Source organism: Dipodomys spectabilis, unplaced genomic scaffold (genome assembly GCF_019054845.1).
Source record: "Dipodomys spectabilis isolate Male_0828 unplaced genomic scaffold, ASM1905484v1 ptg000069l, whole genome shotgun sequence".
In the NCBI taxonomy this organism is placed as follows: Eukaryota; Metazoa; Chordata; class Mammalia; order Rodentia; family Heteromyidae; genus Dipodomys; species Dipodomys spectabilis.
The window spans coordinates 23,536,718-23,557,640 of record NW_024870746.1 but is presented as its reverse complement, the minus strand read 5'-3'; the positions used below and the strand labels follow the sequence as shown (position 1 = coordinate 23,557,640).

The 20,923-nt window shown below is 49.7% G+C and overlaps 1 protein-coding gene across 3 annotated transcripts in view; it reads left to right on the top strand.

Moving 5' to 3' along the window:
* Rassf5 (Ras association domain family member 5) overlaps positions 1-16,052 on the top strand; it is a 63,133-nt gene extending 47,081 nt beyond the window's left edge. For 2 of the 3 annotated variants that reach the window (XM_042681351.1, XM_042681350.1), the window contains 4 exons: positions 11,298-11,408; positions 12,345-12,642; positions 13,215-13,330; positions 14,611-16,052. In XM_042681351.1, coding sequence (XP_042537285.1) covers positions 11,298-11,408; positions 12,345-12,642; positions 13,215-13,330; positions 14,611-14,763 — 678 coding nt within the window. In that variant the 3' untranslated portion in view covers positions 14,764-16,052. The remainder of the gene's footprint in view (positions 1-11,297; positions 11,409-12,344; positions 12,643-13,214; positions 13,331-14,610) is intronic. The other variant, XM_042681352.1, reaches the window with a different exon arrangement.
* The last annotated feature ends 4,871 nt before the right edge of the window (positions 16,053-20,923 follow it).

Here is a 20,923-nt window from a genome sequence, read left to right as displayed (position 1 = left end):
TTCTTGCCTGTTCCCATGGCCCTCCCGGCCTCCTCAATGTTGCCTATGCCGGTGGCCTTTCCTGTCCTCTGCCGGTCTCTCTCAGGGGTCCTCAGCCCTCTCTTGAGTTCTTCCAGTAAGTTACCCAACTGCTTTGCATCCTCCTTCTTCCTGAGTATCTTTCACATGACTTCCAGGGCACTGACTTCTGGTACCCCTAAGGTCTCCCCCAACACCTATCACTTCCGGAGTGGGGCTCTAACTACTCTCTTCTCCAAACCCTTCCAGTCACCAGCCCCAGGCAAAACTTTGTGTTTCTGAGCACAGGTAGAGGATATGGAGATGGATAAGACAGAGCCTCCGCTCTTACCACCCCGTGGCTTCAGCATGTTGATGAAGGAGGAAGCTGGCTTGGAGCTACTGTCTCCATAACCAGGAGCCATGACAGTGTTCCCTGGGGTCCACAGGAGCCAAGACTAAAGGGCAACGCTTCTGCAAGTTGATCTCAGGATGGTTTTCCAGGGAAGCTTGCTGAGATGCTGGATGTGGGATAAATGAATTTTTCCAGTAAATCTAACAAGAAAAAAGATCCCACCGAGAGAGCAGAAAAACATAAGGACTTGCCAAATGTCCAGCAGCTCCTCCACCCGGCTCATTGTTCAACTGTTTGTCCTGGAGGATGGGACGGGCAAGGCTAAGTCTCCAAGCAACCAGACCTGGCACCTGCTGGCAGCAGACAGCATGGCCTTTCCTCAAGTGAGGCCTCTGAGGGTGGTGGGAGCCAAGGAGCCTGTGGGAGGAGGCAGGAGAGCCTCATTGGACAAATTTCATCCTGTCTCCCTCCCAACCACGGGAGTGGCAGGTTGGGGAAGACAGGCCCAGTATGCTTATTGTGTCCAAGTAACAGTGAGGCACAGGAGCCCAGCAAGGAATGTGCCCAGGGCACACAGTGGATCTTCGGACCCCACTTGTCCATGGCAGCACTTTTCCGCACCAAGCATGCGGCCCCTTCAGTCTTTCCAGAATTCTTTCAGTAGTTGAGGCCCCAGAAGGGAGACAGCATGGCTCCCAAATGCAATACAGTGTCAGCCATATACATCTCACAGTCACTGAGGCTAGGGTGCTTTGCCATTCAGGGGACAAAGAAAATCAACTGCCCTACCCCTGGGCCTTTATGACACAGTGAGCAGTCATACACACACACACACACACACGCACACACGCACACACACACACACACAATCCCAGCTACTTCATATCTAACTAGGACACATTTCAGTATTACGAATTGTCTTCAAGTACCTGGCTGCAGAAGCACCCGCTGGAGCCGGAGTGCAGAGAAGAGGTAGGTAGAAGTGGGCTTTTAGGCTAAGGTTCTCTCTAGCAGGCAGGGCAGGCTGGCATCCTGGCTGCTGACACAATATCTAAACCCACCCTCTTCCTAGCAAGTATGGGTATGCTGGGCACTTAGGACTCGCTCATCATCAGACCCCACGCCCTCACCCTCCACACTCACCACCAGTGAATGAACTGATCCTTCATGGAGCCTCAGCCCCTGCCCTGCAGGGAGCTATTCCCAGGCTCACCTCTAGAAAGGTAGCCTGGTCCCAGGAAAGAAAGCTGAGCCCCTGCCCTCCCCCTGAATCCCAGCTTCCATCCCCACAATTTTTTTTTATCTTCCCAACTTGAAATTCTTTAGCTATTAAATAGTAACTCCCACATCACCTTCCCCCGGCCCCCAGCTCCACCTTCCATTTCCTTTCTCTTATCAGCTCGACGGCTCTGAGGGCCTCTAAGTGGAATCACAATGGTGTTTGTCCTCCTGGATCTGGCTTATTTCACTTTCAAGGTTCACCCTTGTTACAGCACGCGTTAGAATTGCCTTCTTTTTAAGGACCAAATCATATTCCACTGTGTCATCTGCACTGCACATTGTGAATCCATTCCTCCGTCAGGGGCACTGGCTGCTTCCGGCCTTTGGCTATTGTGAACCATAATGCCATGACCATTGATATGTTCTATCTTTCTGTTTCTTTTGGATATATGTCCAGGAATGAAGTTGCTGGTTTGTATGGTAATTCTATATTAAAGCTTTTGAGGAATTACCAAGTTGTTTTCCACAGTGATTTCTTCATTTTCATATTCCTAAGCACAGTTTCCCACCATGAAATCAGTACATTTTAATGCTCATCAGCTTAATGGGTAGGAAGTATTGTTTCATTATGGTTTTCATTTTCATTTCCCTAAACACTAGTGATGTTGAGCGTCTTATCATGTGCTTATTGACTATTTATAGATTTTCTATAATGAAATGTCCTCTTAATTCCTTTGTCCAGTTTTAGGAAGACTGTTCATGTTTTTGTGGTTAAATAGCAAGAGTTGTTTATATATTCTGAGTATCAGTCCTTTGTCAGCTATAAGATCTATAATGGAATCCTATTTATCCATCCTTCCATTGATTGATTGGCTGATTGATTGATACATTAACTGCCTGTGTCTTGCTGTGTTGTCTAGGTTGTTTTAACATAGGATATTAATATATTTGTGCTTACACTAGTGTGATCATAAAGTATGGCTTTCTGCATAGTTTTGTGTGTGTGAGGAGGAAAAGGCCTATGGCACCCATGCTCAGGACTTGGGAAAATCACGGTGTGGCTCTGGGTGAATAGCCCATCTGGGATGGAGGTTAAAGGCAGGAGGATTTCCACACCCGGTCCATCCCCATTCACCAGCTTCCCTTTGTCCTTACACCAGGCAAAGCACTTGTGGGTGAGTGTGAAATACTGCTTACTCTCCACAGCAAACATACAAACTGGCATCTGAGTCTCTGTGAGACCGACTTGCTCCAATGCATAGAACAGTGGCTGGCCTGCAAAAAACAACCCAGGAGCACGTGGGAGGTGGGGTCTCCAGGTAAAGAGGAGAGACTCTGGGCTCCTCATTGAGTTATTGAGGGGATTGGATGAGACTGCAGCTCTGACGACCTCAGAGGCAGTGCCTGGCAGTTGGTGACTCTCATCACAGCGAGGCCGGGCAGGGATAGCATCTGACTCCCTGATGCCTGAACTTCACAGTGCTGTCTGGGCCTCTGGCATGCAGCTACTGGCCTCTGGTCCTGAATAGCAATAGCAATGGCCACTTCAAAGAGTGGGGCCTCTGTGGCCAGGCCCAGGACAAGTTGGCACTCTGAGGCATGTGCCAAGATGAGCTTTGTCACAGGAAACTGATCTGGGCTACCTCGAAGCCACTGGAGCTTTTTGTCCCAGATGGTGTGCTGTACTGTGCTGGTTCTGTGGTGCCAAACAAGCAGCTATCTCCCCCTCCTTGGGTGACTGACAGATAAGTTCCCAAGCACAGGACCACACCCCACCTGTGTCACCTCCCCTGATGCCTTTCTCAGTCCTCAGCCTAGAGGCAATTCAATCCGTTACTGCTGACTGATCTCCCTGCAGAGAACCTGCTCTGCATCATGCTTTGGGGACTGCAATTTCCTTCGTTTCTCTCTTTCCTGCCTTCAGGCCCTGCGAGAGCTGCTCACATACCGAGGCCTCTTCTTTGCTCTGCTGCAGACAGACAGACAGCCTATTGGAGAACAGTTTGCAACTGCCAGTCATTATTTTGGCAGGGGGGTAGGTGGTCATCACACAGGTCCAAAGAGAGACTTGTAGGAATGGGCCTTTCTGGCCTGTGTCTTTAGTTCTTGAGGGACAGCCCTGTGGGGACCCGTGATCTCTGATTTTGGCATAAACATTGAGAGGGCACGTGAGGCCTAGCTCAGATAGATTGTGTCTTGCCCATGCCTCAAGGTTCACATTTAAGACAGGCCCAAATGAACCCCAGGTGTTGGGGTCTGGAGGTCCTTGGTACCAGTCAGGATATCCCCAAGGGCTACGTCTCTGGCTTAGGTTTGAGCAAGTCTTCTACTGAACAGTGAGCCTATTGCTGGCAGATTTGCTAAGAGCTGAGAAAGAGGAAATGTGGTAAAGGCTCATGGCAACTGGCTTCCGGGGGTACTCTTGTTTTGTTTTCTTGAGATAAGCAAAGTGAGAAAAGGTATAGACCTATTTAAGTGTGGCTAAGATGAGGCCGTGCTGTAGAGAGGAGAGGCGAGTGGTGAGAAAAGCAGTTGTGGAAGTTGGTGCCAAACTTCACGTTCCTTTGGACCTGTGCTTCTTACTGTAATTCAGGCAGGTCCAGCTGCTCTCCGTGGCCCCCAGCCCCACACCCAATTCTCTGAAAGGAAGAGGAAGAAGCCACAAAAAAGCCACCCTATCTTATGTGTTCGATCTGAGGCCATCAGGGAGGCCTGAGAGTTTCTTTGGTATCACTTCATGATTTCACAGATGAGGAAGCCGAGGTGCTGCGAGGGGAAGGGACTTGCTGTAGGTCACAGGTCATTTGATGGTCTTGTAGTTGTTCTCACTGGAAAGCTGCAGAGATAGCCTCAAGGCTGATTTCTAGTCAAAACCTGAAGTGCTTCCCAGCCTGCATGTTCTTTGTGGATACAGACCAGTGTATGGTGCTCCTAGACTGGGTTGTCTGATAGCTAAGGGGCCTTGGGCTGGGAACCGCTCAAGGTTTTCCGGCCATCCAGTCCACAGGATTAATCTTACACCTCCTTTGGGTGGGGGGAGGGGATGGCGCAGTGCATAGCTGAGCCCAGAACCTGGGTGTAAGCATCAGACAAAAATCTGCCTTCCTCATCATATTTACCATTGCTGCCACTGATGGCTGCAGTGGTCAGGGAGGCCTTAACCCACAGCAGGGACTTCAGATGAACAGAAGGAAGACGTTGGGCAAGTTGTATAAGAGGGAGAGTGAAGATTTGTAGCATTTTAGGTAAACATCAGTTTAAGCATCAGACAAAGGCTTGTCTCTCTCTGGGGAGAGAGATGGGATTAACATATGTGAAACCATCTTTAAACAATCAGAGCATACAGGTAATTAGATACCAGGGTAGCCATACAGGCTCTGACTCACAGCACCTCCGTGGTTCTGGCAGCCTGGGCTTACCATTAGCAAGCCGCTGCAGAGCGGCATGCAGTAGTTTTCAGCTGTGCTGCAAGAGGCATGTCAGGCTTTGGACTGTGTTTGAGAGTGAGCCCCTGAGCAGCTGAGGGAGCCCAGCCAATCCCCCCTCCCTGCATGCTCATCTGCTCATCTCTGCCAGCCTGGCGGCCTCCTCACTGGAAGAGCGCAGAGAATAACTCCGCTGTAACCATCACACCTTTGTCTGCTTGCGGAATGCATCCATTAAGTAAGAGTGAAGTTACAGAGGTCCATTAACCAGAGTTGTGAGGAAATGTATGACTCAGGAGAAAGAAAGGGACAGGAGACAACTCTATCCGCCTGCCTCCACTTGGGAATTAAGATGTCACGGATCTGATATTGTTGGAGAGCAGAGTTGAAAGGAGATTGCTGTGGGCTGGAGAAGGTTCACTGGGAAGCTACAAGAAGTGGGAACTGTACCCCAGGCGACAGAGACCATGCAGGTGACTGTGCAGAGCGCACTGGTGTCTGTGGGCCAGACTCCTTAAGGCAAGGAGAACTGGGAGAGCCACGCTGCCCTGCCTGTAGCCACTTTTGAGATGCAAAGATACCGTTGAGTAGTTTTCTGTCCGGCCTCTGTGTGTGTGTGTGTGTGTGTGTGTGTGTGTGTGTGCGCGCGCGCGTGCGCATGCGTTTGAACTCAGGGCTTCACAATTTTGCTTAGCTTTTTCACTCAAGGCTGACACCCTACCACTGCCAGCTGGGGGTGTAGCAAAACGAATAAAGGAACTCTGGGCACATGGGCAATCTAGAATAGATACTCAAGGAGAGACTGGAAGTTAGCTCAGGGGAAGGGACCTGTTTCCTGGGATAACAGTAACACCACATGCCTTTGGATGGGTTGGATAATTTCCTAAATGCTTTTGTACCCAAGATCTCATTTGATTCTATCTTCACATCCATTGTGTGCTCAGCTGGAGCTAAACTGTAGGGTACCATGATAGACAGAACAGGTGTGTCTGTTTCTCCCACAGAACTCAGACTAAATTGAAATCCAAAGCTAGCTGCAGTTCCTAGGAGAAAGTAAGCCTTCCCACTGCAGACAATGGAAGATCATTGTGGTTTTTGTTTTTTATTTTTTGTTTGGGTGGTACTGGGGATTGGACTCAGAGCCTCACTTGTCAAGTTGGTACTCTGCCATTGAACCGTATTTCTAGTCCTGCTTTTCACTGGTTGTTTTGGAGATATAGTTTAGTGAAGTGTTCTGCTGAGAGGGCCTCGGAACTGGATACTTGGGATCTCAGCCTCCCGAGTAGTAGGCTTACAGGCGTAAGTTACTAGCACCCAGCTTCATTGAAGGTTCTTGAATAGCTGGTTATTGTCTACTTCATGCTGAGTGTATGTATGTAGTACATTGGGAATAGAAGAAATAGAAAAGGCACAATGTAGGTCAGGATAGCTGGGAAGAAGAACCATCCCTGACGGTCTGCTTGTGAGGTTAATGTAAGTAGATACATACTTAAGGGCTGGGTGTGACAGTAGTAGCTGACTCTGACCTTACTGTGCCTCAGTTTCCTAGACTGTAAAATGGACACAATAGTAGTAACATTCTGTATACATTTGCTGCGAAGGTCAGATGAACTAATACAGCCTGAGTAGGACAGTGCACGGCACAGAATTCGTGGTGACGATAGCTCACTGTCATTACCTGCATGGTCATCAATGTCCTCTCTACTGATGCATGGAGAGGTCAGGGGGCCTTACCCAATGACGGGACTTCAGATGAGCAGAAGGCGTGACATGATGAAAGAAGCAGGCCAGAAGAAGACACTGGCAAAGTGAGGTTTATGTGATTTGGGTCAGTACTGAGTGGGTATGAATGTGTGTGGCAGGTTCAGTGCTGGGGGTGCTGCCCACAGTCTCCTCTGCCCACTTCTCTTTCTGGGGGCCCATTTGGGCTGCTGTGTTCCTACCCAAGGATTAGAAGCCACAGAACTTTCTCTGAGCTATCCTCAGAGCACTTGGTCACTCCCCAGAGGCTCAAATTAAGACTTAACATGTCATTGATTAGTATGCAGAATCAGCCAGTGTCTGGTTGCTGTTGCCTTAAAGAAAACAAAAAAGAAAAACTTGATTTAGGGCAAATCTGCTGTGAGACAGGTCCTGGACGTCAAGGGAATGGCTCTCCTTATTTATTGTTGAGTCCTTTGGCTGTGACGACATGGATCAAGATGCATTAAGTTGGACCCCTAGTGGCTCACACCTGTCATCCTAGCTACTCAGGAGGTTGAGATCTGAGGATCATGGTTCAAGACAGCTCAGGCAGGAAAGTCTGTGAGACTCTTAAGTAAACCACCAGAAAGCCAAAAGTGGAGCTGTGACTCAAATGGTAGAGCATTAGCCTTGGCACAACAACTCTCAAAAGACAGCACCCTGAGAGCAAGTCCCAGGATGGCACCAAAAGAAAAAAAAAAAGCACTGTATTTATAAACTGATTTGTTGCATGGAAACTCTTTTGTACAACTACCTAAAGATAATAAAAATATGATTTGACTAGAAATCTTAAAGAACTGCTCTTTGGGGTGGGGAGAGGGCCATTTCTGTTCTTACCATAGTAGCCCCCCCCCCCAACCCTTTCACTTGACTGTATTCCAGTAACTTCAAGAAAGCCAAGAGAGGACACACAGCTTTCCCATGGCTCATGACATGTGAGATAAAGCCATTTTTCACCAGTTCCCTGGACAAGATGGGTGGATTGGGAACAGCTCAGCCATCTGCTACCAGTGCTGGCAGCTTAATCGGAGCCGATGGATGAATTCCATGCTAGATGCACCGAGATGTGTAAACTCTCAGGAGAGACCCCCTCATGCACCTGTGCCTGCATTTGTTGAACCATAACAGAATTCCCCATTCTGTCTATCTGGGACAACCCCAAGAGATAAAATGCTATCTGTTTGGTTTCTAGCTTAGTACCCATGGGCAGAGAGATGAATCCTTCACTCAGAGGCCTGGAGAATCTGGCAGGTGCGTAGAAATCAGGGTCTTTGCCTTGGCCCTTGGAAGAGTACTGCAGCGTTGATCTTGTTTACACAGTAGTGTTTACCTTTAAGGTAAACTTTCCAGGCAGTGTGCATCCATTGGCACCCAGCATGAACACCCCAGCTGGACAGAATAACTTGGGGAGTCTCTCCAAATTCTCAAATGCTGCAAGCAACGTTGCAATCACCTGGGAGAATTTTTAATCCCTATACCCTGGCTGCATCCTAGATTGGTCATCTCTGGGGACAAAGCCCAGATGACCGTGTTTCTAGAGATCCTCAGATGACTCCATTGTACAGGCAAGTTTAAGAACTGCTGGTCTGGGTTCTGTACCGCTCTTGGGCAGGAAGAAGATGAGTGAGCACTTGGTGGGGGCGTGCTGGTTGGCCTACTTCAGGAGGTGATTCATTCAGCCTGTGGGGCAGACCTTGTCTGGCAGATTCAGTGTGGGCAGCAGCCATCCTACACTGGGGGCTGACATTCCTGTGTGAGGTTCATCGTGCCTGTCAGCCACACACAGAGCTCCTGGCAATCCCAGACTTCCACAGGGTGAGGTCAGGGCTGTTATCCTCTGTGCCTGGCTAGAAGGCGGACATGCCCGTGGCAACTTACGTCACTTCCCCAGGTTTGTTCTGGGGAAGGAAGAAAACAGATGGGTTTATCTGATGACAAAAAGGGGAACAGGAAGAAGAAAGAAACTCAAGAATGAGGCAGCTCTATTACTGGCTGATTCCAAACAGGGAAGAGTGGCCGACAAGGGCCTCAACACAGCTGCCTTGTCTAAACAGAAATGACTGTAGCTCGGTTGGAAACAGAGAGCGCTTCCAGAGGTGCCTGCTGCTTTCCTTCTACCACTTAGCTCTTTTTGTTTTTGTTGTTTGGAGATGAGTACGAGTTACGCCTTAACTCCTGAGCAGAGGCAGCCTGGGAGCCTTGAAGATGGGCTGAACATAGTACATAACAGCCACCAGACAGCTGGTTGTTCTGACTGGAAGCTTCCAGAGGGAAGGCAGGATAGAGCCACAGCAGGCACGTCTGGTCCGTGGAGATATGCGTGGCTGATGGGATGTCAGGGGTTGGAGAGGAACTAAGTCAAATGAAGGTCTTCATTTTGAGGATCCCTGGATTCACAAATCGATAGCAAATGAAGAGTCTGAGATTCACACACTTGGTGAAATCACCTGACACACACAGGACACGTGTCGAAGGCCTGCTCCCTGAGGCGGTCTTCTACAGACACCTAAATAGGCACCCAGAAAGAAGATGGTGGAGTTTCCTGACAGCTCATCCCATTCCCGAGGTTAGCGGTCCCGCCATGTCATTTTTACAGGATCCCCTGCGTCCTTGGGCCTCTGGATTCCGACCCACTGCTCAGAGGAGCTGACTTGTAGGACTTGGTTTAGCAGCTGTGCACCTCAGCTCTGCAGCTTGGAGTTCCAGGCACAGTCATGGGAGGGGTGGGCCAGCCCCTCCAGCAGGAATGGTCACATGACCAACTGAGAGGGTGGGCTCCATTCCGTCCCGTGCTTGGCTGGGCACTAGCATTGGAACACGGCGATGAATCTGCTCTTCTTTGAGCTTTAGTTTTGTGACCTGTAAGGTAAGTCTACTCTAAGGAGAATGTAAGGGAAGAAATGGGGGAAAGCCTGGCACAGACTGGTCCTGTCGGGAGCCCTAGAGGAAGAGGACAGAGGGAGCAGACAGGGCGGGGAAAGATGATGTGACAGAACAAGAATGTCACCTCACCTCTGTGTGGAGGGATGAGAGGCCAGAGGCATGGACAGACCCCCGGATACACTCACTCCCCTGGGCAGCCATGGGGGCCTGACATTTTATGGCCTCTGCGGGACTGGAAAGTGGTGGAGGAAGCGGGGGTTGTGCTATTCTACAATGACGCATGTCCCACGACAGGCTGGCTGAAGGGGAAGGTCGGGGATGAGCTTTGTGGCGGGTGCCCTGTTGTGTTTGGGTGGTGATGTAGTGTCAGGGCCCTTGGGAACTTCCCCAGCCAGGCCCACGGGCCCTCAGGCAGGTGTCAGGTGGTGTGAGAGCCCTCCCTCTGTGGGCTTCATTTCCTCATTTGCCAAAGCAGACTCCGTGTGTGCCTGAGTCTGCCTGATTCCTGAGATGGGGGTGAATTCTCAGTGGGTTTTGAGCAAGCAGCTCCTGTATTCCCAGCCGCACAGGGCCACCGAAAGACCAAGCGGGGAATGAGTGACAATGAACCTGAGCGACATCCAGAGTTAGCTGAGGGACAAAGTTGCTTTCTCTAGTGTGACCAACACCGACCTCCAACTTGAACTTGTCCTCTAGGGCTAGGGAAAGGAGAGCTGGAGAATGGAGGGGGAGAAGGAATCACGATGTCATCAGAAGAGTCCAACTGGATAGACCTGGGTTTCTGCTCAGTTCTGCACATCTTGACAGGGGAATTAGGCAAGCTCTGTCTTGGTAATGAGCACCTGTAAATGGGGGTTATTGGATTATCCTTCAAAGTCTAAATGAGATCCCGTATGCCGAGTATTTGACACAGAGGAGGCGCTCAGTATTGGCTGGTTGTTCCTGCCCCAGCAGAGAACGTTAGTCTCAACTGTCACCTTCTCTACCAGTTCACACGTTCACTTGTTGCATGCACAGTACATGTGCCAGTGGTATGGGCCCTTAACTGGGGCCTGTATGTCCTTGTTCCCTGGGTCTGGGAGCATTCTTCCTTTCCTTCCCTCCCCTGCCCTTTTCTGACTCCTCTCTCCCCTCCTCTCCCCTTCTCCTTCCTTTTTGTGTGCAGGTACTGGGCTTGAACTCAGAGCCTCACACTCTCCCTTGGCATTTTCACTCAAGGCTGTCACGTGAGCCACACCTCCACTTCCTGTCATCATCTCTATCGGCTTTTGCTGGCACTAAGTGTACCCACTTGTATGTTGAGCTTGACTGTGGCTTCCTCAAGCAGACAGACCACAGCTTGTCTTTCTTTGTAACTTCCACAGCATCTGGAAACCTGCCTTCCTGACTGGGGAACTGGGCATATTTGGTCTCATTTGTACAGAGGGGGTAATGAGCACTTGTGAGCGGTAGGTAATGAACTGTCCTCTGTGAGCAAATGCGGTTCTCCCCATTCACCAGGCTTTGTGGCCAGTACCTGGGCTTTCCCCAGGCAGCTGGCCTCATTGTTCCCACTCTTGCAGTTTGCTCCTTCCTTGGTGAGAGAGGTCTTTGGGAGGTGTGGCCATTCCTGTCGAATCCTGAGAACCACCATTCACCTCCACCACCACCCCCCCCCTTCTGTGTCTGTGCAGAATGTCTGCCAGCCGGTGGAGGAGACTCAGCGCCCGCCCACGCTGCAGGAGATCAAGCAGAAGATTGACAGCTACAATAGCCGGGAGAAGAACTGCCTGGGCATGAAGCTGGTGAGCAGGCTGCCGCCCCCTCTGCCCACTCTGCCCCTTCCTGGCTGTGTGATCCTCTGCATTCCCAGGCTACACCCTTACAGTGCCTTCCCACTTCTCAGGGCTTCTGGAGACCTCAGGGGTCATGGAAGGTTCCCCAGCCTGGTGGGCATGAGGCAAATAGAATGGGCTTTAGAATAAGATCCAGATCCCATCTCTATTCCATTCATGTTTTCCCTTTTGACTTTGGGAAACTCTTCACCTCTCTGGCACTGTAATGTGAAAATAGGAATATTCATGCCCAGATGTCAGAGATCTTGGTGGGAATAAATGACAAACAATGACCAAGGACCCCGATGTTGCCCAAAGGCCTCTTCCTTCCCATTAAATTGCTGGGTGCACATATGGCCGTGGGCTGCAGACCTGCACAGGTTCAGAAAGGCCATCTTCAGTGAGGAGCAGATAGTAGAAGCCTGCCCTCTGCTGGTGACTGGCAGCAACTGGCATTTTGGGGCTTCACCCAAAGGTGAAGAAAATCCTGTGCCAGAAAAACTTGTCACCAATAGGCCCAAATTTATCTTAAACGCCGCAAACTCTTTGGGCTGGATCTCTGGACATTATTCTAGAGTTTTCTTGAGCCTCCCTGTTTTGGAGATGCAAAAATAATAGGCCACTGCAGACCTTTCCTGTAAGAGTGAGAATTCAAGGGCAATTGGCATCTGCCTGGTTTCCTGAAGGAAACTGTGGCAGCCCCACTAGACCTCCCTGGGAGATGGACTCTGGACTTTCTCTGGTCCATGGGGAGAGGAAGGCGTCCCTTTCCTTCCAGCATCCTACGCTGGCAGACAGGACCTCAGGGAGATGGGGGGGGGGGGGGTGGCTGGGGTGCCCCTGGGGAAATGGTAGACACAGTTGTGCAAGATGGGTCTGAGCCCATCCAGTGCCTCCCACTTGCAGAGCGAAGATGGCACCTACACAGGTTTCATCAAAGTGCATTTGAAACTTCGACGGCCAGTGACGGTGCCTGCCGGCATCGGACCCCAGTCCATCTACGACGCCATCAAGGAAGTGAACTTGGCGGCCACCACAGACAAACGGACATCCTTCTATCTGCCGCTGGATGCCATCAAGCAGCTGCATATCAGCAGCACCACGACGGTCAGCGAGGTCATCCAGGGGCTGCTGAAGAAGTTCATGGTGGTGGACAATCCCCAGAAGTTTGCACTTTTTAAGCGGATCCACAAGGATGGTCAAGGTAGGAGAGACCTCCCAGCCAGAAACTACCCTCCATGACTCTCCACTGAAACCCGCGCCAGCCCTGGGTGGGTGGGAAGAGCGGGCTTTTGTGCACCAGGAACCCAACTGTCCACATGGTCATTCAGAGCCACAGAAGAGCCAGGGACGTAGTCTGGGCAGCTCTCGCCCTCTGTTGTAACCCTAACTCTGCCTGCACAGGAAAACCTCACCCTGAGCTCCTGTTTCCTCTTCTGGGGAGGAGTGGCATCTGCCCACCACTCCTTATCTTTTGGGAAATGATGTACATGGAAACACCAAGATAAAAGATTCTCCCAGTTTCTTTTTTTCCTCTGTGGGGCTAGGGCGGGAGCCGAAGGCCTCATGCGTGTTAGGCAAGTGTTCTGCCATCTAGCTACAGACACACCTGCCCTATCTGCTCTTGCTTGGTTCATGTAGGTCCACTTCCAGCCCTACCTCCACCTTCCCAATCCTGTCCCACCCAGCTCCAGCCCCATCTGTCACCGATGCCTCCTCCTCCTCCTCTTCCTTCTCTTCTGAGATGAGTGCCCAGCCCCTTTTCTTGGTTTGCAGTACTCTTCCAGAAGCTCTCCATTGCCGACTGCCCCCTCTACCTGCGCCTGCTTGCCGGGCCCGACACTGATGTCCTCAGTTTTGTGCTAAAGGAGAATGAAACTGGAGAGGTTGAGGTAGGTCTGCAGGCTTTGCACAAGACCAGCCCTCAGGGGTCACTGGGTGGGCACAAGTGGGCATCCGAACTGCCTACTGTAGGCAGGGGCCATGAGGCAGCGGCGGCAGCAGCAGCAAAAGCACTGCTGGAGAGCTGGGCTGGGCAGCGTGTTGGGCCAGAGGCTTGGCATGTAAGCCAGGATTGTCAGCCCCCAGGGGGAACAAGTCACAGCCTGTGCCTGGCAAAGCCTATGGGAAGAAAAGAGTTTGTGTGCTGGTTCTGAACACTAAAGGTAGAGAGGACCAGAAACTCCCTGTGTTCAGGCGCAAGCTCTTTTTGCTTAGCAAGCTCCACCTCTGAGTTTCACTAGGTAATGACATTTGTCTTTCCTGTTCTTAGAACACCAATTTCCTTCCCCCATTGAAGCTAACTAGTATCTGGTCTTATGACACAAATGAGGTGAAACCAGATTGGTGCCCCCTAGAGCCTTGGAGGGTGAAGCCTTTGAGGAGTGACAGATGGAGGAGGCTGGGGGTCTCGGTTTAATGGAGGGGCCTTGGTGCTTGGTGGTGGAGATTTAGAGGAGACGTAGGGCCGGCTCTGTCCCCAGTGCTAGGGCAGCGAGGCTCCCATCAGCCCAGTCTCTTCAAGCTATGGAAGAGCTTGTTTGGAAATTGGATTCTACCGGATGGGTGTGAACACTGCTGGCCCTATGGGAAGATCATGGGCCTAGGAGTTCAGAGACCTGAGTTTAGTCCTAGTTTGCATTCTGCTGCCACCAGCTCCTTAACTTAGGGTTGGCCACCTTCCCCTGCGGACCCCAAGTCTCTCATCTAGGTAGAGTGTTGATTAGACCAGATGAACTTCATACCCAGACAGTGCTCAGGAGTCTCATTCCTTGGCCCCATTGGGACCTTTGCTCCTGGGTCAGGCTGAGAGATGTCAGACTTGTTTTCTGCCCTGAGGAGCCTGGTCCCTTCTGTACAAGCCAGAACGGAGGCCCACCATAGTGTGCCCTGCCGCCTCTGCTCTGACAGCACAGACAGAGGCCCCCTCAGCCCACCGGAGGAAGTAGGCCCAGAGGGTAGTTTAAGTGTTCAAAGTCACATAGCTGTTAAGAGGTGACCAGGCCCCAACATCAGCATCCTGAGACTTGGTCCACCCAAGCTCCATCCTTGGCACGCACTAGGCAGTGGCAGAGCATGTATGAACCACTCATGTGAGCTGCGTGAAGATGGCGGCAGGGCTCTAACCCATTTCTTCCTGTCTTTCCTCCTCAATCTCCCTCACCCCTCACAGTGGGATGCCTTCTCCATCCCTGAGCTCCAGAACTTCCTAACAATCTTGGAAAAGGAGGAGCAGGACAAAATCCAGCAAGTACAGAAGAAGTATGACAAGTTCAGACAGAAACTGGAGGAGGCCTTAAGAGAATCCCAGGGCAAACCTGGGTAACCAGTCTTGCTTCCTCTCCTCCCTGTACCCCCGCTCCCAGATTTATTTTTATTATTAATTATTATTTTGCAACAGACACTTTTCTCAGGACACCTCTGGTGGGTACATTTGTGCCTGCCCAGCAGTTCCAGATGTGGCACGAAGTTGCTTCCGTGGACAAGTGTTTGTGTAGGGGCTGATCCTTACCCACCCCTCAATGCCCCTCTGCCAGTGATCAGTACTTGTGTGAAATACACAGTGTCCATCATCTCCTCTCCATCTGCAAGCCTTCGACAAACCAAATAGTGGCCTCTCTGGTCACCAAACTGGAATCTTAGCACACCAGTCGGTGAACAACAAAAGGAAAGGAAAAAAGGGTTCGGAACTCTGTGTTCTTCCTCTGGCTTTGATTCTTCAGTTTCTCTTTATTTGCCACCACCAGTACTTTTATTTATGAGTCAGACATCGTAGCATATCTCTTTAGTAACATCTGAGCTGAGCCTCTGAAAGTAGGATGAGGCTTGTAAAAGAGCTGTCCCCTTCCCTGCAGTGCCAACAAGTCACACTTAAGGGAAATGGGTCCAGTCACTGGTCTGGGATGCTCAGGGGGGTCAGGTGGGGGGACCAAAGGTAAGGTTGGCTCAGAGGTTTCCAGAGAAGCCACAGGCTGCTCTGGCCCCGGCCCAGGCCCTGATGCCGGAGAGACTGTGCATATGCAAATCCAAAGGCATTCACCTGCGCATGTGCGGTACTGAGTCACAGCATTGCCAATAGCAGCTCGTGTTTAAGTTACAAATCTAAATTCTATAGCCATCATCCTCATGTGTTCCCACCAAAGGGAAATCAGCCATTCACCATTAAAAGTCTCCGGTGGAACCAGGAAGTCAGGCAGTTAAGAAGCAGCCAAAACAGCACCACAGGGAAACCTGTCCAGGCTGTCCTCAGTTAGAGAGTGGAGGCCTGCGCTGCCCTGGTCTCCCCGTGACCTCCGGCACTGCCTTTCTTCTCCCACAAGGATGCTGAGATCTTCAGGTGCTGCCCAAGGAGTGGCCTTCATTACAGAGGATCCTCCAACTTGGCCAGCTTGGAGCCCTTTCTGTTGAGTGAGGCCTACCCGCCCCGGCCTCCACATTGACCTCAGTGCCTTTTTGTTTACACAGAGAAAGAAGAGACAGAGCAGGGTTTGGGTGCTTGAAGTTCTGCTAACTGGCTTATTCTTGCCAGGAAGTGGCCAGTGGCTGTCTGGGAGACCAGGCCAGGGGAGCCCTCACTCCACTTCTTCCCATCTAGGTTCCCGGGCTAGAACTTCCCAGAAGTATTATCAGACACCCATGCACAGGAAGGACCCGACTCCTGACTCTGGACATAAGATTCGAACTTAACTTAGCCAGACAATTCCAGCAAGTAGCCAGGACTGCAAAGACACTCCAATTTGGACAGAGAAGGACTTGTCATTTTCAAAGCAGGGCCGGGTGTTCCAATCCAGCCCCCAGAGACCATTGCTTTGCTGTCCTTTACCTTCCCAGGGCCACCCTGGGGACCTGGAGCCCAAGCTTCTTCATGTAGCTTTAGAAGTTCCCTCCCTCTCCCAGGCTGAGTCCCCTCTGCTCCTCCTGATCCCAGAGGAATGCTGATCCCTCATCACCCAAACTGTGCTGTCTTCAGAGCTACAAAAGCAACCCAAGCTAGCAACTCTAAAGGATCGTACAAGCCACAGCCCCCTGCTTACCTGCCATCTCTTTCTCAGCCTTAGCACTTCCCTCCCTGAAGGACGCCCCTCTGTGTCCCCGCTGCTGTGTGTGGCAGGGAGCTGCTGGCCTTCGCCCTTGTTCTGCATGTCTAACCAAGAAGGCATGGCTCCGCACACCCGCTGCCAGTGCTGCTGAGGGCTTCCCCGCACAGGGATAGCTAGTTTATTTTTTTGGAAGAAAGTCGTGTACATATCTATCTATATATATATATATACATAGAAGCATATAGCTATATATAAAGAGAGAAATAAAACGTGTTTATGAAATAAGAAAATTATGGGAAAATGCAGACGTTAAAGCACAGTTAGACCCAGGACCTAGGCCGAGGTCTGAGCCTCTGGGAAGTAAGTGTAGAATTCCCTCCCAGGGGTGGGCATAACTGCTGGTAGTGCCTTCCTTGGTTGTGTTGCTGTGTGTGTGTGTGTGTGTGTGTGTGTGTGCGCGCGCGCGCATGTGTGTGTGGATATATTTTGTTTTATGGATCTTTTCTTTTTAAATGTCTTTCTCATATGAGTTTTAAAAAAAGTAATAAAAGCTTGTTGTAAAAATAATTCCCGGTGTCTTCCTTGAACTTTATCATCTTAGGGAAAGTAGATTGGGGACAAAGATGACACACAGATGACAAGAACAGGTACTTTTGCCAGGAGGCAAAGGAATGAAGGCTACTGTTCCAGTGCTTGGGAGAAAATGGTCCTGATACGGAGAGACGGGGCATGCTGTAGGAACAGTGAGTTAGAAAAAAGCAGGAGGGCTGGGAAGGTGGCTCAATGGTAGAGCGCTTGCCTTGCATGCATGAGGCCCTAGGTTCGATTCCTCAGCACCACATAAGCAAAAAGAAAAAAAAAAAAGCAGGAGCTAAGGATGGTGAAATCTCAGGACAGACTACTGAGGTAAGCAGTGTTCTTTTATTTCTGGAATGATTTAAAAATTAAGATAGAGCCAGGCACCGGTGGCTCATGCCTGTAACCCTACTCAGGAAACTAAGATCTGAGGATCTCGGTTCAAAGCCAGCCTGGGCAGGAAAGTGTGAGACTCTTATCTCCAATTAACCACTAGAAAACAGGAAGTGGAGCTGTGGCTTAACTGATAGAATGCTAGCCTTAAACACAAAAGCTCAGGGACAGCACCTAGGCCCTGATTTGAAGCTTCGTAACTGCCACCAATAAATGAATGAATGGTAGGGGTGTATCTTTGAAAATTTAAGATCATTTCACATGAAGGAAGACAGAGAAATTAAAGGATAGTCCTCTCATTTAGGTATCCTGGCTTCTAGCAAAGGACTATCTCCATAATCACAAAAAATTGCCACATAAAAGTTATTAAAGTTAGGAACTGTTGGCTCACTCCTGTCATCCTAGATACTCAGAAGGCTGAGATCTAAGGATTGCAGCTCAAAGCCTGCCTGGGCAGACAAAGCCAAGACTTATCTCCAATTAACCAGCAAAAACGCTGGAGGTGGGGGCATGGCTCTACTTGCTCTACGAAAAAGCTAGGCAAAAGTGTGATGCCCTGAGTTAAAACCCAAATACTGGGACCAACAAAAAAGTTATTAAAAAGTTTGTGCCTGTCTTCCAGGGTTGATCATGTACTGTGCAATGAACAGGGCCTTGGGTCCAGAGGCTCTCCAGAGCTCCCTATAAGAGAGAACTCCCTATCCACCACACGTGGTTAAAATTACCCAATTACGATTCGCACCTGTAACAACGGTCTACCTAGACCTCCAAGAAGTATTCCTTTCGATGACTTTGCCAAAATACAGAAACAAAGCAGTTTCAGCTTTTCATTGAACACAGCCTAGGGTTAATATGTTCATAGTGGTAAGTTTGACCTTGATATAGATCACTTGGCTTAACACAGATCCACCATACAGTCGGATTCTATGCTGACTCTCACACATCTCCGTGCTGTTCAGGGCTGGGGAGAAATGATTCAGTGCAAATGTGTCACCATTACAGGAAACACCATTGGAAGCACAGGTCTTGACAGTACTCTTGTCAGAGCAGAGAGAATCCTGGATTTAACCACAGTTAATAAGAGATGTACCTTTACTCTAGTGGGATCCAGCCCCAGTACTTACTGGCTTTATGTCTTCAGCAAGGATTAACAAGACAACCTCTCAGAGCCTCTAAGTCCTCCACAATTGCACAACACAGATGGTGTTGGTGAAGTAACTTTGCATTGCGTGCTATCTGGTGATTGTTTTTTTAATTCATGGGAAGCCCAGATTGTATTACTACTGAGCACACCCCACTCCACATCACTGGCTGTCTAGAAGCTTCGTTATAATAGGACCATTCAGGGCCAATTTCTATAAATTATTTACAAGTTCCACGTGTTCATGGCAGTAGATGGGTTAGTGAGGATTAGTCAAAAGGCCAGTTCTGGACCTGGTAGCAAAAGTTAGGAGACACCAAACACATTTTCACACCCATCCTTTTCTTCCTTTCCAAGCCTCACATGTGTCATCTGTAGACACTGATTCTTTCTAAGCCTTTCTTACCTCAGCATTTAACAAGTGAAATGAGAAAGAATAAAAAGTCTATGAAAGTGTAATTCTCTTTTTGAGTGTATGTGCTGGAGTGGGGCTTAAACTCAGCCTCACTTTTTTTTTGCCAGTCCTGGAGCTTGAAATCAGGGCCTGGGCACAGTCCCTGAGCTTTTTTTTTGTTCAAGGCTAGCACTGTACCACTGGAGTCACAGCGCCACTTCTGGCTTTTTCTGTATAGGGGTGCTCAGGAATCAAACTTGGGGCTTCATGAATAGTAGGCAAGCACTCTGTCACTAAGCCACTTTCCCAGCCCATCAGCCTCAGTCTTTTTTTTTTTTTGGGGGGGGGGGGTCCGGTCATGGGGCCTGAACTCTGGGCCTGGGCGCTGTCCCTCAGCTCTTCAGCTCAAGGCTAGTGCTCTACCACTTGAGCCACAGTGCCACTTCTGGCTTTTTTCTTTTTGCTTATGTGGTGCTGAGGAATCAAACCCAGGGCCTCAGGCATGCAAGGCAAGCGCTCTACCACTGAGCCACCTTCCCAGCCCCAATCTTAGTCTTATTTAGCCTTTTCTGTTTAAGGTTCTCTATTATTTGAGCCACACCTCCACTTCCAGCTTTTTGCTAGCTAGTTGGAGATAAGAATCTCAGATTTGTCTGCCCCAAACCTCAATCCTTAGTTCTCATCCTCCTCCTAAGAAGCTAGAATTCCAGGTGTGAGCCACCAGTGTCCAGTTTGATGACAAAAGTCTAGGAATGCATGAGATTTAACACAGCTAAACAGTAAATGGAGGGACAAGATCGGTTATTCTGAACATTTCTGACTTCTAGTGATCTCATCAGAATTTGACAAAAGCACAGATTGTTTCTTAGAAAAACAATTCTGCAGATTCTTTCACAGCACCTCAGGGAGTACACAGACCTTCTGGAGACTGAAGGCCGGTCCTGTGAACCCCAGGTCCACAAGGTGGGGTTAAGACTTCACTGGAGCAAAGCTATCATCGAAACTGTGATAAACTGGGGAGAAATCTGGATCGTGCAAAAACTCATGTTCTACAGTGCTGTGTGTTCTGTCTAACTAGCAGAAATTCTACAGTAATTTATGTTGTGCCTAGGTCGCAGGAGCCCCACCAAGAAGACCACCGAGAGTCAGACTTTACAGCTGTTTTAAGGTTTTATTTAAACGGGCTGCAGCTCGGGCCTCGTCCTACACTTGGACACAGCGGAGCCTAGGAGGAGAGCCCCGAGCTAAACATTTGCAGGGGTTATAAAGGCACACAACCAACCAGGTGTTTGGATTACCACCACGTGTTGCTCTGCTAGAAATAAGCAACAAGTGGTCACTGCCTCAAAACTTTAACCCTTCAATTTAGAGACAATTCTTTCTTCTATTACCTTTTTTTTTTGTCGGTCATGAGGCTTGAACTTGGGGCCTAGATGCTGTCCCTAAGCGTTTTTGCTCAAGGCTAGTGCTCTACCACTTTGAGCCACAGGACCACTTCCAGTTTTCTGGTGGTTAATTGGAGACAGAAATCTCACAGGCTTTCCTGCTGGGGCTGGCTTCAAACAGTGATCTTCAGATCTTAGCATCCTGAGTAGTTTAAGATTATAGGTGTGAGCCACTAGCACTTCTGTAACGCTTCTGTTATCTTAATTGACAGAGAACAACTTGGTCTGTTTTCTATATGACTAATTCTTTAGAGATGAAAAGGGATTATTTTGAAGCCAGGAAGTTAATCTGCTGGTGGGAACCGATGAGCTGGAGGCTGTGAAGTATGAGATAGACTCTAAACACCAGGAAGACCCCACCTGCCTGACCTCTGGATGGGTCAGCCTGCCTTCACAGTGGGGAGGGGCGAGTCCCCGAAGCCACACCAAGGAAATGGAACTGTGCGTTGGCTTCTTCTGCCCATTTCAAATGTTTCTGACATCAGAAGTTAGTACTT